The sequence below is a fragment of the Heteronotia binoei genome, chromosome 13, assembly GCF_032191835.1.
Source record: "Heteronotia binoei isolate CCM8104 ecotype False Entrance Well chromosome 13, APGP_CSIRO_Hbin_v1, whole genome shotgun sequence".
NCBI classification, from domain to species: domain Eukaryota; kingdom Metazoa; phylum Chordata; class Lepidosauria; order Squamata; family Gekkonidae; genus Heteronotia; species Heteronotia binoei.
Window position 1 is genome coordinate 16,583,717 of NC_083235.1, and position 13,439 is coordinate 16,597,155.

Sequence of the window (13,439 nt, forward strand, 5' to 3'; positions counted from 1 at the left end):
GGTCAGCCACAGCTCTCGTAGGAGTTGTCCTTGAAAGGGCAGCTTTTGGGAGAGCTCTCTCAGCCCCACCCACCTCACAGGGTGTCTGTTGTGGGGGAGAAAGATAAAGGAGATTGAAAGTCGCTCTGAGATTCAGAGTGGAGGGTGGGATATAAATTCAATATCATCGTCTTCAAATAAAATAGCTGGGACTTGACAGCAAAAAATATACTAAACACAGATTTGAACTCTGGTCCCAAGTCAACAAGATGGGAGTCCATTTTGGTCCATGGAAAATCTCATGGGGACAACCAACCATCGGCTCCCTTCCCCCCTTCTGACAACCAGTTTTGCCACCTTCTAATTTGTTCCCCCTTTATATTATCTGCATTCCCAAACAGCTAGAAGCTACACTGCAGGACTCAGAGCTCCACACAGCTTCAGAAGGAGCCCAAGTCAGCTCCCCGCCCTCGAGTGGCCGGCTGGCACCTGCTCAGGTTTCTTGCTGGGATCCATGTAGACAAAGAAGATCTCCATGACTCGCTCCTTGCTGACGGGCAGAGGGACGCTGAGGTAGCAGAAGGGGTCGAAGGTCACAGAAACTTTGCCACACTCGGGGCACACCAGGGTTGACTTGAAGAGCCCGTGGAAGATGTCGACGATGATGGAGTCGTTGCGACGCTTGTGGTTCCGCCACGCCTCCTCTGCTACTTCCTGGAGAGAGAGGGAGAATGGAAGCGGCTGAGCATCTTCCTCTGTCTCTGGGCCGTAGGGTTGTCCAACCTGGTTTGGTAAATTCCAGAAGATCTGGAAATTCCACACGATCTGGAAACGGCGCTTAGAGGAAGGAGCTCAGCTAGATCAGGGGTGTTTTTTGGTGGCAGGAACTCCTTTGCCTATTAGGGCCACACACCCCTGATGTAGCCAATCTCCCAAGAGCTTACAGGGCTCTTCTTGCAGGGCCTACTGTAAGCTCCAGGAGAATTGGCTTCATCAGGGGTGTGTGGCCTAATAGGCAAAGTACTGCGGAGTCTGGCCTCCAAAGGTGCCAGTTCCTCGAGGGGAACTAAACTCTGCAGTTTGGTTGTAATTCTGGGAAAACTGCTGGTCCCACCTTGACGTTGGTAACTCTGCTGAGGTTGGGCGCCCTGCTGTCGTATTGCCTGGCTATGGCACTTACTAAACAAGGAAATTGTCAGTGAAAACCTTTGAAGACATCTAGGAACCATTTCTAAGCAGCAGGGCTTTTCTTTTGTAGCAGGAGCTCCTTTGCATATTAGGCCACGCACCCCTGATGTAGCCAATCCTCCTGGAGCTTATAGTAGGCCCTGTGCTAAGAGCCCTGTAAGCTCTTGGAGGATTGGCTACATCAGGGGTGTGTGGCCCAGGGGTAGAATTCTAGCGGAAGCTCCTTTGCATATTAAGCCACACCCCCTGATGTAGCCAATCCTCCTGGAGCTTAAAGTAGGCCCTGTACTAAGAGCCTTGTAAGCAGGGCTTTTTTTGAGCAGAAACACACAGCAACGCAGTTCCAGCTGGCTTAGTGTCACAGGGCGTGGCCTAATATGCAAATAAGCTCCTGCTTGCTTTTTTCCTACAAAAAAGTCCTGTGCAAAACAATAGCGATATCAGGGGGTGTGGTCTAATATGCAAAGGAGTTCCTGCTGGGCTTTTTCTACAAAAAAAAAAGCCCTGCTTGTAAGCTCTTGGAAGATTAGCTACATCAGGAGATGTGTGGCCTCATATGCAAAGGAGTTCCTGCTACAAAAAAAGCCCTGCTAAGCAGACATGCGGTGTTTCCTTCTGCCTTCCCTCCCACTTCTTGATGTTCTTTGACGCCCGAAAACAATTATTCAGACCAGCTGTTTGTAAGCTGGGGGAGGGGGGAGACATATGGAAGGGAGGGGGAAGAAATGGGATTTGCCAGCATCATTAGCCACCCCGCATTCATGACAATGGTAAGCTGCCAGAACTCAAGACCGAGGCCTTGCAGCAAGGATGCCTTTCAGAAATACTTGGAGCAGGGGTGGCCAAACTGTGGCTCGGGAGCCACATGCGGCTCTTTCACACATATTGTGTGGCTCTCGAAGCCGCCATTGGGCAACTTGGAGAAGGCATTTCTTTCTTTAAATCCCTTCTCCACGGCAAGCCAGCCAGTGGCTTGGAGAATGCATTCAAAGCTGCTCTCTTTCCACCTCTCCCTCCCCCCAATCTATTTTCCTTCCTTCCCTCCTTCTTGTGGCTCTCAAATGTCTGATGTTCATTCTGTGCAGCTCTTACATCAAGCAAGTTTGGCCACTCCTGACCTGGAGCACTGACACTGGGCCCTATCCCCCAGCCATTCTCCAACATCACCCCAAGTTACTCGTGCTCCAAGGGACATCTCCAATTCATTCTGGCTGCTGCGGTATTCTCTGCAGCCCAGCCTAGCCTCAGGGCCTCTGTGAAGAACCTCCAAATTCCTTTAGTGGCTGTCTCAACTGACTGAAGACGTCCTGAGGCCGCACTAATTCTTTTTTTAAAATTCATCTTTTTAAATTATTATATGCATATATTGCCATATAATTTAAATTCCACTAAATCTGAAAGTAAACCTACTCTTGTAGAAAAAAATGCAAGCAAATCGAGAACCAACTGAGGGAGAACTTTTTATTTTTTTAGCAGCACCTTGAAGAGCAACCAAATTTTTGGCAGGGGACGCCCTCAAGAATTATCTGAAGAAGTGAGCGGTGACTTGTAACAGCTCCTCCCCTGCCACAAAATTTGGCTAGTCTCCAGAGCCAGTTTGGTGTAGTGGTTAAGTGTGCAGACTCTTATATGAGAGAACTGGGTTTGATCCCCCACTCCTCCACTTGCACCTACTGGAATGGCCTTAGGTCAGCCATAGCTCTGGCAGAGGTTGTCCTTGAAAGGGGAGCTGCTGTGAGAGCCCTCTCAGCCTCACCCACCTCACAGGGTGTCTGTTGTGGGGGGAGAAGATATAGGAGATTGTGAGCTGCTCTGAGTCTCTGATTCAGAGAGAAGGGCGGGGTATAAATCTGCAATTCTTCTTCTTCAAAGTGCTGCAGACAGTGTTCCTTCTGAGCTGCGTGTGAGCCAGCTCAGTTTTTTAGTCTCCGGCTCACACATTTTTGTCTTAGCTCAGCAAAAATGGCCCCAGAGCAAACTAATATATGCCGTAGCTCACACCTTTAATGCCAGTAGCTCACAGTAGTTGAATTTTTTCTCACAAGACTCCACAGCAGAACGAAGTAGGAGTCAAGAACACCTTTAAGACCAACATAGTTTTATTCAGAATGTAAGCTTTCATGTGCTCCAAGCACACTTCATCAGACGAGGAATGGGGTACAGTGAGCAGGGCTAAATATAGCTGGGGGGCAGTGGTTTAGAATGCAAAATGGTACAGATTTAAGATCCAATGACCCTATTATACAAGCCTGGGTCAAAAAAGAGGGCATTACTTTCTCAGAGGTTTTTCCCATCTAACTAATTTACCTTTTAACATGTAACTTTGCCATTAGAGGAAAAATACATCAAAATATAGTGGAAGATGGGTTTAGCGTAGGTAATGAGATAAACAGCCAATATCCATATCTTACACCAATACAGCTAGAAGAGAAATACATTGGATGGTGATATTCTTGTCCACCTAATTTACTATTTAGCATGTAAACATCATTCTAGCACCGGGGGTATTAGCTGCTGGACTCTTGCTCTTTTCTACTGCTGCAGGCAGCTTTACTGTTTAAGCACACGAGACCCTCCAAAGGGAACCCCAGCAGGGATCTCTGCTCAGCCTCCCCCGTTCTGCACTGTTCCCACGCATCACACACTGGCGTGTGGCTGAATTTCTCACCTCATCTCAGCTACTGTTGCTGTTTTTTGCCATTAAAAAATGCTTCTCTTATTCCAGCTCTGTTTCAGTGACTGAGTGCTGTTTACATTTTCTTTAGCTGCCTCGAGCAGTACTGGAGAGGCAGAGTATCTAAAGCTATTAGAAATATAACAAGACCCGTGCACTTTAACCAGTGTTCCCTCTAAGCTGAGTTAGCGTAAGCTAGCTCACAGGTTTTTAGCCTCCAGCTCACGCATTTTTGTCTTAGCTCAGGAAGGATGGCCCCAGAGCACACTCATTGATGCGGTCGCTCACAACTTTAAAGCTAGTAGTAGCTCACAACTTTAATACCAGCAGGGCTTTTTTTGTAGCAGGAACTCCTTTGCATATTAGGCCACACACCCCTGATGCAGCCAATCCTCCTGGAGCTTACAGTAGGCCCTGTACTAAGAGCCCTGTAAGCTCTTGGAGGATTGGTTGCATCAGGGGTGTGTGGCTTAATATGCAAAGGAGTTCCTGCTACAAAAAAAGCCCTGAATACCAGTACCCAGCCAGCAATCCCCTCACCTCATCCGGCCGCCCGGCTGCATCCTTCAGCTCGATGTACTCCTTCTTCTTGACGCGGTTCAGGTCCTCGTGCAGCCCGTCGAGCAGAAAGGAGAGAAGCTCCTGAGAGTCGTGCTGCTGGTAGCCAAGGAACTGGGAGGCAAAGTGACCCACTTTGGTCTGCAGGGAAGAGAAATGCAAGACAGTGGCTATTAGTCACAAAGCAGAGATGGAACGGAGAGCCCCGTGGTGCAGAGTGGTCAGCTGCAGTACTGCAGCCCAAGCTCTACTGGCAACCTGGGTTCAATCCAGGAGGAAGCTGGGTTCAGATAGCCAGCTCAAGGTTGACTCAGCCTTCCATCCTTCTGAGGTCAGTAAAACAAGTACCCAGCTTGCTGGGGGGTAAAGTGTAGATGACTGGAGAAGGCAATGGCAAACCACCCCAAAAAAAGACTGCCAAGAAAACATTGGGATGTGACATCACCCCTTGAGTTAGTAAAGACTGGGTGCTGGCACAAGGGACCACCTTTACTTTATAGATGGAACACTCTTTCTGGGGCAGTGATGCTGTATATGCTTAGGGGGCAACAGTGGGAGGGCTTCTAGAGTTCTGGCTCCATTAGTGGGCCTCCTGATAGCACCTGGGTTTTGGTCACTGTGTGACACAGAATGTTGGACTGGGTGGGCCACTGGCCTGATCCAACAGGGCTTCTCTTTACATTCTTATGTCTGGGGCAAGTGATGCTCTTTATTCTTGGTGTTTGGGGGTCAACAGTGGGAGGGCTTCTGGAGTTCTGGCCCCGCTGGTGGACCCCCGATGGCACCTGGGTTTTTTTGGCCACTGTGTGACTAAGTGTTGGACTGGATGGGCCCTTGGCCTGATACAACATGGCTTCTCTTCTCTCAGCACTGGGAGGGCTTCTGTTGTTCTGGCCCTGCTGGTGGACCTCCTGATGGCCCCTGGGTTTTGGCCACTGTGTGACTTAGAGTGTTGGACTGGATGGGCCACTGGCCTGATCCACCATGGCTTCTCTTATGTTATGGCCCTGCTGGTGGACCTCCTGATGGCCCCTGGGTTTTGGCCACTGTGTGACTTAGAGTGTTGGACTGGATGGGCCACTGGCCTGATCCACCATGGCTTCTCTTATGTTCTTAAACCTGCTGGTGGACCTCCTGATGGCTCCTGGGTTTTGGCCACTGTGTGACTTAAGAGGGTCAGACTGGATGGGCCACTGCCTTATCCAACAAGGCTTCTCTCATGTCGGTGGCCTCAAGCTCCGGGAACAGAAAGGAAAGGAAAAGCAGATGTGGCTAAGCCTTGTATGGCCAAGGACCGACCTACCTGAGGGACCGTCTCTCCCCATATGAACCCCAGAGGGCACTGAGGTCAGCCGGGAAAAATAAAATGACTATCCCTGGGCCGAAAGAGATCAAGCTTCAGAATACCCGAGCACGGGCCTTTTCAATCGCGGCCCCTGCCCTATGGAATCAGCTCCCTGAGGAGGTGCGGGCCCTGTGGAACCTTGATCAGTTCCGCAGGGCCTGCAAGACTACCCTCTTTAAACGAGCATATATCGACTGCTGAATTGTTGTTAATCTAGGATCCGCCAACACGGTCCTGTCTAAGGACCTATGTCATCACGGAATTATTCAAACTGGCAGAAACTAGCGTCAGAACGCCACCATTGCTGCCAGATCAATTCAAATTATATGAACTTAAGTACATTAACTGGTTTTTAAATGATGCTAAATTTAAAGTTTTTATGGTTAAATTTAAAGTTTTATATTTATTATTGTATATGTATGAAATGCTGTTAGCCGCCCTGAGCCTGCCTTGGCGGGGAGGGCGGGATACAAATAAAATTTTACTTACTTACTTACTAAGCAAAGGGGCTGTGGCTTTAATGCCCCAGGTTCGATCCCTGATACTTCCAGTTTTGAAAGGACCAGGAGAGCTGCTGCCGGCCGAGAGGATGGCCCTCGACAGACCGAAGGCCTGAAGCACCTTCGTGCACCCGGCTCACCTTGAACATGCGAGGCACGATGGAGCGGTGGTGGCCAGACCACTGCTGCTTAATGAGGTCGGCGTAGGCTTCCGCGATTTCCCCCTTCATCCCCAGAGGGTTGGTGAAGTTGAGCTCCTCCAGGTAGCAGTTCTTGAGGAAGTACTCCGTGAGAGAGGGCACGTTGCTCAGACACTGCAAAGAGAACGGGAAGTCAAGAGGTACTCAGCTGGGCCTGTACCTGTTACTTCAGAGTAGGGTTGCAATCCCCCAGGTGGGGTCAGGGGATCCTGGCTTGAAGGCCCTCCCCCCACTTCAGGGTCATCAGAAAGGGGGGGGGGGAGGGAAATGTCTGCTGAGCACTCCATTATTCCCTATGGAGAATGGTTCACAGAGGATATAATGGAGAATCAACCTGTGAGCATTTAGGGCTTGGCGGGGGGAGGGGGGAGGCGTTTCTTGAAGTAGAGGCACCAAATTTGCAGCTTCACATCTGGTTCCTCTCCCCAAAATACCCCCCAAGTTTCAAAAAAGATTGGACCAGGGGGTCCAATTCTATGAGCCCCAAAAGAAGGTGTCCCTATCCTCCATCATTTCCAATGGGGGGAAGGCAACTTAAAAGGCGTGCGGTCCCTTTCAATGTGATGGCCAGAACTTTCTTTGGAGTTCAGTCGTGCTTGTCACACCCATGTTCCTGGCTCCACATCCAAAGTCCCTGGATATTTCCGGAGTTGGCCGTGGCAATCCTATTTCAGAGTCCAGAATTTGAACCCCTTTGTTGGGCCGAAGTTTAGCCCTCAGTATCCTGAATGCTCCAGTCCTTGAGCGAGCAGACAAGGCGGCTCCTGGGTATCAGATGGGACATCCTGTGCTACAGTTGTCAAAATGCCCCTCTCCAAAAATGGAAAATATCCTTGATTAGAACATAGAAGTCATCAGGGCCCATCCCAAATTCTAAATCAGAAGTCCCCAAGTTGGTGCCCGTGGAGCCTGCTAAGGTTGCCAGACACGCCCCCCCCCCACCCCATGTGGGAAAGGGTCTCCCAAATTTGGGCACTCCCCTCCCTCGCTCTAATTACCCCGTCTCACCTGCAGGGATCTGGATATCATCGCGACATCCCTACGTAAACTGGATGTAACAGGCGTGTTGGGAATGTTACTCTGGTTTGGGAGCAAAACTCTATGATTTGAAGCGAATTCTACCATAGAGCTTTGCCCCAAAACCAGAGCGTCACCCCCATGTCCGCAACGTGTCTACATCACTTCCGATTTATGTAGGCACGTTGGGATGTTCCTCCCCATGCCTGAGAAGTTCCTCCCCCACCAGTGGACAAGGCATCCCAAGTTGTCTGCTAACACCTCTCCTGGCACTCGCCAAATGTTTTTAGAAAGCAAGCGGAACCAGGCGGGGCTTTGGCCCAGCAAGGCTTCTGATTGGCCACTAGAGATTTGATTGGCAGCACAGATTTTTTTCAAAAGGCTGCTTTGGTCGCAGCCGCTACCCAGCACAAAGATCTTCATGGGGTGGCTTGCAGTTATTGGCTCCTGCAGCAGATGTTTTGGGGCAGCCATTTTGTGGCCGCACCGACTATGCTGAGTCAGAAGGTGCCCAGAGGCTTGAAAAATGGGGGGGGGGGGCGCGGCTGTTCTAACCACACCAAGTCATGCCCTCCTCCTACCCGATTCCCCAAGCCTCACTAGAATCTCTATTCAGTGGAATTCTGTCCCTCTTTCAAAACATACACAGAGCTTTTTCTAATGGATTACAGGATGCATTCCTCTTGGGATCGAAAGCTGAAGCACAAACGAGAACACGACACCCCCATGTCAAAAAAGCCAGCGGAATTCGAAGGACGGTTTATAAAAACGATACCGATTGCTTGGGTAAGAGGCACAAACTGAATGTGGGGTGGGGGGGGAGATAAAAAGGGGATCCCCACTGGGTTCCTCCCTCCAGGGAGAGCCAGTTTGGTGTAGTGGTTAAGCGTGTGGACTCTTATCTGGGAGAACTGGGTTTGATTCCCCACTCCTCCACTTGCACCTGCTGGAATGGCCTTGGGTCAGCCATAGCTCTGGCAGAGGCTGTCCTTGAAAAGGCAGCTTCTGTCAGAGCCCTCTCAGCCCCACCTACATCACAGGGTTTGATTCCCCACTCCTCCACTTGCACCTGCTGGAATGGCCTTGGGTCAGCCATAGCTCTAGCAGAGGTTGTCCTTGAAAAGGCAGCTTCTGTCAGAGCTCTCTCAGCCCCACCTACATCACAGGGTTTGATTCCCCACTCCTCCACTTGCACCTGCTGGAAAGGCCTTGGGTCAGCCATAGCTCTGGCAGAGGTTGTCCTTGAAAGGGCAGCTGCTGTGAGAGCTCCCTCAGCCCCACCCACCTCACAGGGTGTCTGTTGTGGGGGAGGAAGGTAAAGGAGATTGTGAGCCACTCTGAGGGAGGGAAGGAAGGAAGTTTAACTTTAAATGCCTTCGCCAAGCCAGCCAACAGGGCAGTGGGAGCTTCAAGAGCCCACACAATATGTGTAAAAGAGAGCTCCATGCAGCTCTCGAGCCAGTTTGGCCAGCCCTGTCCTATAGAGTCACCATAAGCCAGCTGTGACTTGACAGCAAAAAGAAAAACAAAAAGAGCAGCAGGCAGAACTGACCCAATCGGTGCTTAATCTTTTGTTTCCTGCTTCTTAGCAACCAAACAAGCAGCAGAGGTGCAAAGCCCATGTGCTCAGTAGCCCCCTCCCCTCCACATTTAACTCATCAGAGACAGCAGAGATTCTCCTGACCAGTCATTTGGAACCCCTCCCCCCTTCACATAAGAGAGCGGCTTAAAAGCTGCCAGTGGATGGCACGGCCAGGCAAGCAGGGGTTGATCTTCTACTGCCCACTTGTGGGACAGATGCAAAACTGCAGCAGCAGTGTTGCATGCCATGGAAACTCCTGCAAAGCAGTATTCCCTCTACGCAGTGTGAGCTGGCTCACAGTGCCTTTGGCTCACACATTTTTGTCTTAGTTCAGGAAGGACGGCCCCAGAGCAAACTAATTTCTGCAGCAGTCCAATCACTTGCTCACAATTTAAATGCTGACAGTTCGTGAAGTAGAATTTCTGTTCACGAGAATCTGTAGCTTAGAGGGAGTGTTGCTGTAGAGACCCTGCTGCTGCTGCCGCCACTGAACCCGAATGGCCCAGGGCTTGGAGGCGTCACACTCTCAGCCATGCCTGCCCCAGCCCACATTTGGTACCTGCAAGGCAGAGTTCATGAAGCAGGTGTTGCCCAGGTTGGTGAGGCCGCAGACCCCCGGCTGGCCCTGGTACAATTCTTCATCCTCCACGGAGTTCTTCCTAAGGGAGGCAGAAAAAGGGGAGCTTCAGAAGATAAGCATGTCAGTCTACAACAGAACCGCTGGATTTGAATCCAGTTGCACTTCAGAGACCAGCAAGAGCTTCAGGGCATAAACTTTCGAGAGTCAAGACTCTCTTCGCCAGACACAGCAGTGTAGAAATGGGAGATGTGAGTCCTGTTATCCTAGCCAGAAGGTGGAAAGAGGGATGGGAAAAGTGCAGAAAAGGGCAACTAGAATGATTCAAGGGTTGGAACCCTTTCCCTATGAAGAAAGGTTAAAACGCTTGGAGGTCTTCAGCTTGGGGAAATGTTGACTGAGGGGTGACATGATAGAGGTTTACAAGATTATGCACGGAATAGAGAAGGCAGAGAAAGAAGTACTTTTCTCCCTTTCTCACAATGCGAGAACTCATGGACATTCAATGAAATTGCTGAGCAGTCGGGTTAGAACAGATAAAAAGAAGTCCTTCTTCACCCATAGAATGATTAACATGTGGAATTCACTGCCACAGGAGGTGGCGGTGGCTGCAAGTATAGACAGCTTCAAGAGGGGATTGGATAAGCATATGGAGCGGAGGTCCATCAGTGGCTATTAGCCACAGTGTATTGTTGGAACTCTCTGCTCTGTATTCTTGGTGCTTGGGGCGGGGGGCACAGTGGGAGGGCTTCTAGTGTCTTGGCCCCACTGGTGGACATCCTGATGGCACTTGAGTTTTTTTGGCCACTGTGTGACACAGAGTGTTGAACTGAATGGGCCACTGGCCTGATCCAACATGGCTTCTCTTATGTTCTTATGTCTGGGACAGTGATGCTCTGTATTCTTGGTGCTTGGGAGGGGGCAACTGTGGGAGGGCTTCTAGTGTCCTGGCCCCACTGATGGATCTTCTGATGGCACCTGGGGGTTTTTTGGGCCCCTGTGTGACACAGAGTGTTGGACTGGATGGGCCACTGGCCTGATCCAACATGGCTTCTCTTACGTTCTTATGGTTGCAAAGAACACTTGTAAAGAAGTCAAGGGTACAATGCATATTGCAGTCAGCTTGACTGGCACAGACGGGAAATGCTTGGGGGGAGATGCAGGCTGTGAAAGGGGAGACTGGAACACCAAGGCCTATCTCCCTAGCAGTTGGGGTAAGGGCTACCAAACATCCTTGCCGAATCCCACCATTTTGGCTCATCCGCCGTCCAAAATGTAGCTGCCCTTGGAGCAGGAAGACCAATTCTCACGTTCTGCAGATCAAGCAAGGTGGACATGGAGCCCTCCCTGGGGGATGGTGCGAAAAGCTGGAACGAGATACTCACATGATATGTGGCCTAGAGCTGGGCCAGGTTCCATCTTTGCTCCTGGACTCCATGATCACCACCTGGCAGAAGTATGCACACAAGGGGAGGAGGGGGGGAGAGAAGAGGACAGAAAAGGGGACCACAGTGATAAAGAAAACAGTTAATATAATTGACTAGAGTGTGCCTGTACAACCAGGGCTTTTTTTGACCAGAAACGCAATTCTGGCTGGTTTGGCATCAGGGGGTGTGGCCTAATACGCAAATGAGTTCCTGCTGGGCTATTAACACAAAAAGCCCTGTGCAAAACAACATCAGGGTGTGTGGCTAGTATGCAAATGAGTTCCTGCTGGGCTTTCTCTAGAAGTAGAAGAAGACTGCAGATTTACACCCTGCCCTTCTCTCTGAATCAGAGACTCAGAGTGGCTTACAATCTCCTATATCTTCCCCCACCACAACAGACACCCTGGGAGGTGGGTGGGGCTGAAAGAGCTCCCACAGCAGCTGCCCTTTCAAGGATAACTCCTGCAATATGGCTGACCCAAGGCCATGCTAGCAGGTGCATGTGGAGGAGTGGGGAATCAAACCTGGTTCTCCCTGATAAGGGTCTGCGCACTTAACCACTACACCAAACTGGCCTGTGTACAACCGTCTGTCACCCACATCCAGAGCTGGCATCCCTTCAAGCCAGGGAGGAGGGGAGCAATAAAGCAAAAAAGATTACAAAATCATAATGAGCACTTTCACACTGTGCAACCCACTCTGTCTGCAAGTGGGTCTTGCCATTTCACAGAGTAAAATCCAGTTGTAAAGAGCATTGAAAGTGAATGGACAGTGCATTGTTTAGTGTGTGTGAAAGTGCCTGTATAGTTCTTTGTGACAACCACGGATCAACCGGTACAGAATGAAGTATGCTTCAAAGCCAATCAAATTGTGGCTGCTGGGCCAACACAGGGGGTCCTATTTGCAGGGAATGTTCCCGCCCTTTTCTTAAGCTCACAGCCACAGCCTCTTGCCCCTTTGTCTACTCTCGCTCCTTTTCTCCTTTCTTGGCACTGGAAACCTCAACAGGATTGGGGGTAGTTTGACTCAGATTGGCTAGATTATTTTCAAGTGATGGGCATCTTGGATGGGAGTAGGGGGGATGGTCTAGGAATACTGAACAGGGTGACGGAGTGGGATGACAGAAAAGGCAAGCGTGGAAATACCTGAAGAAAGACAGGGTTGCCAACCAAGATATAGTGGCTGGGGAGATCAGTCAGTATTACAGCTTGTCTCCAGAAGAAGAGATTAGATTTATACCCCGCCCTTCACCCTGAGTCTCAGAACAGCTTAGAATCTCCTTCCCTTCTCCTCAACAGATATCCTGTGCAGTAGGCGGGGCTGAGAGAGCTTGGAGAGAACTGCTCTTGAGAGAACAGTGACTGACCTAAGGTCACCCAGCAGATGCATGTGGAGGAGTGGGGAACCAAACCCAGACACAGAGATAAGTTCTCCTGGAGAAAATGGACTGCCTTAGTAGGTAGCGAGTCGTGACTATGGTATTATACCCCTCTGAGGTCTCTTCCCCTGCTTCCCCAGGCTCCACCCCCAAAATTTCCAGGAATTTCCCAACCCAGAGCTGGGGAACCTGAAAAAAGGTGCCCAAGTGCAAGGTCTCCAGTTTGGTACAGTGGTTATCTGGGAGAACCGGGTTTGATTCCCCACCCCTCCATTCGCAGCTGCTGGAATCGCCGTGGGTCAGCCGTAGCTCTAGCAGAGCTGTTCTTGAAAGGGCAACTTCTGTGAGAGCTCTCTCAGCCCCACCCACCTCACAGGGTGTCTGTTGTGGGGGAGGAAGGGAAAGGAGATTGTAAGCCGCTCTGAGATTCAGAGTATAGTGCAGGATATAAATCCAATATCATCATCATCTTCTTCTTCTCTCCATTTACCCCCTCATCCTGCACTTACAACCTCCTTTTTCTAACTTCCTCTTTCCTCCCGTTTCTCCTGAACTGGAGGTTCCTATCAAACACATTGGGTGATTGTTTCCCCCAAGGATAACACTCTCACACTGTGATTTTAATAGCATTTGTTCCGATCATTAATTCAACGTTTAAATCATTGCAGGGAATATAGATGGCTCCCAACAGTAGCACGTTCCTTTATGCTCAATGAGCTTCACAATCTCTTAGCGGATACAATTAGGTTACTGGCTCAGCAGGTGGCTAAATGAAGACGCAGCAGGAGCAGGCGTAATCAGGGCAAAATAAACACATTGGTGCTAAACCGCTTCCCACGATGACTGTGTATTCTTTTCCCCCTTAAAAAAAATATAACCAGCAGTACCGTGACTGCTGTAATGGTAAAGAGCAGAAGACTCCAATCTGGAGAACAGGGTTTGATTCCCCACTCCTCCTCCTAGTGCAGCCGGGCTGGCTGACCTCGGGCCAGACACAGTTCTCTCAGAACTGTT

The 13,439-nt window shown here is 50.1% G+C and overlaps 1 protein-coding gene across 1 annotated transcript in view; it reads right to left on the reverse strand.

Annotated features, from left to right (window-relative positions):
- The window catches only part of USP11 (ubiquitin specific peptidase 11), a 57,584-nt gene that overhangs the window by 21,521 nt on the left and 22,624 nt on the right, over positions 1-13,439 (reverse strand). The window contains exons 6-10 of the mRNA XM_060252685.1: positions 11,006-11,067; positions 9,603-9,702; positions 6,385-6,558; positions 4,382-4,540; positions 469-693 (exon numbers count right to left, since the gene is read on the reverse strand). Of these exons, the coding sequence (XP_060108668.1) occupies positions 469-693; positions 4,382-4,540; positions 6,385-6,558; positions 9,603-9,702; positions 11,006-11,067 (720 nt within the window). The remainder of the gene's footprint in view (positions 1-468; positions 694-4,381; positions 4,541-6,384; positions 6,559-9,602; positions 9,703-11,005; positions 11,068-13,439) is intronic.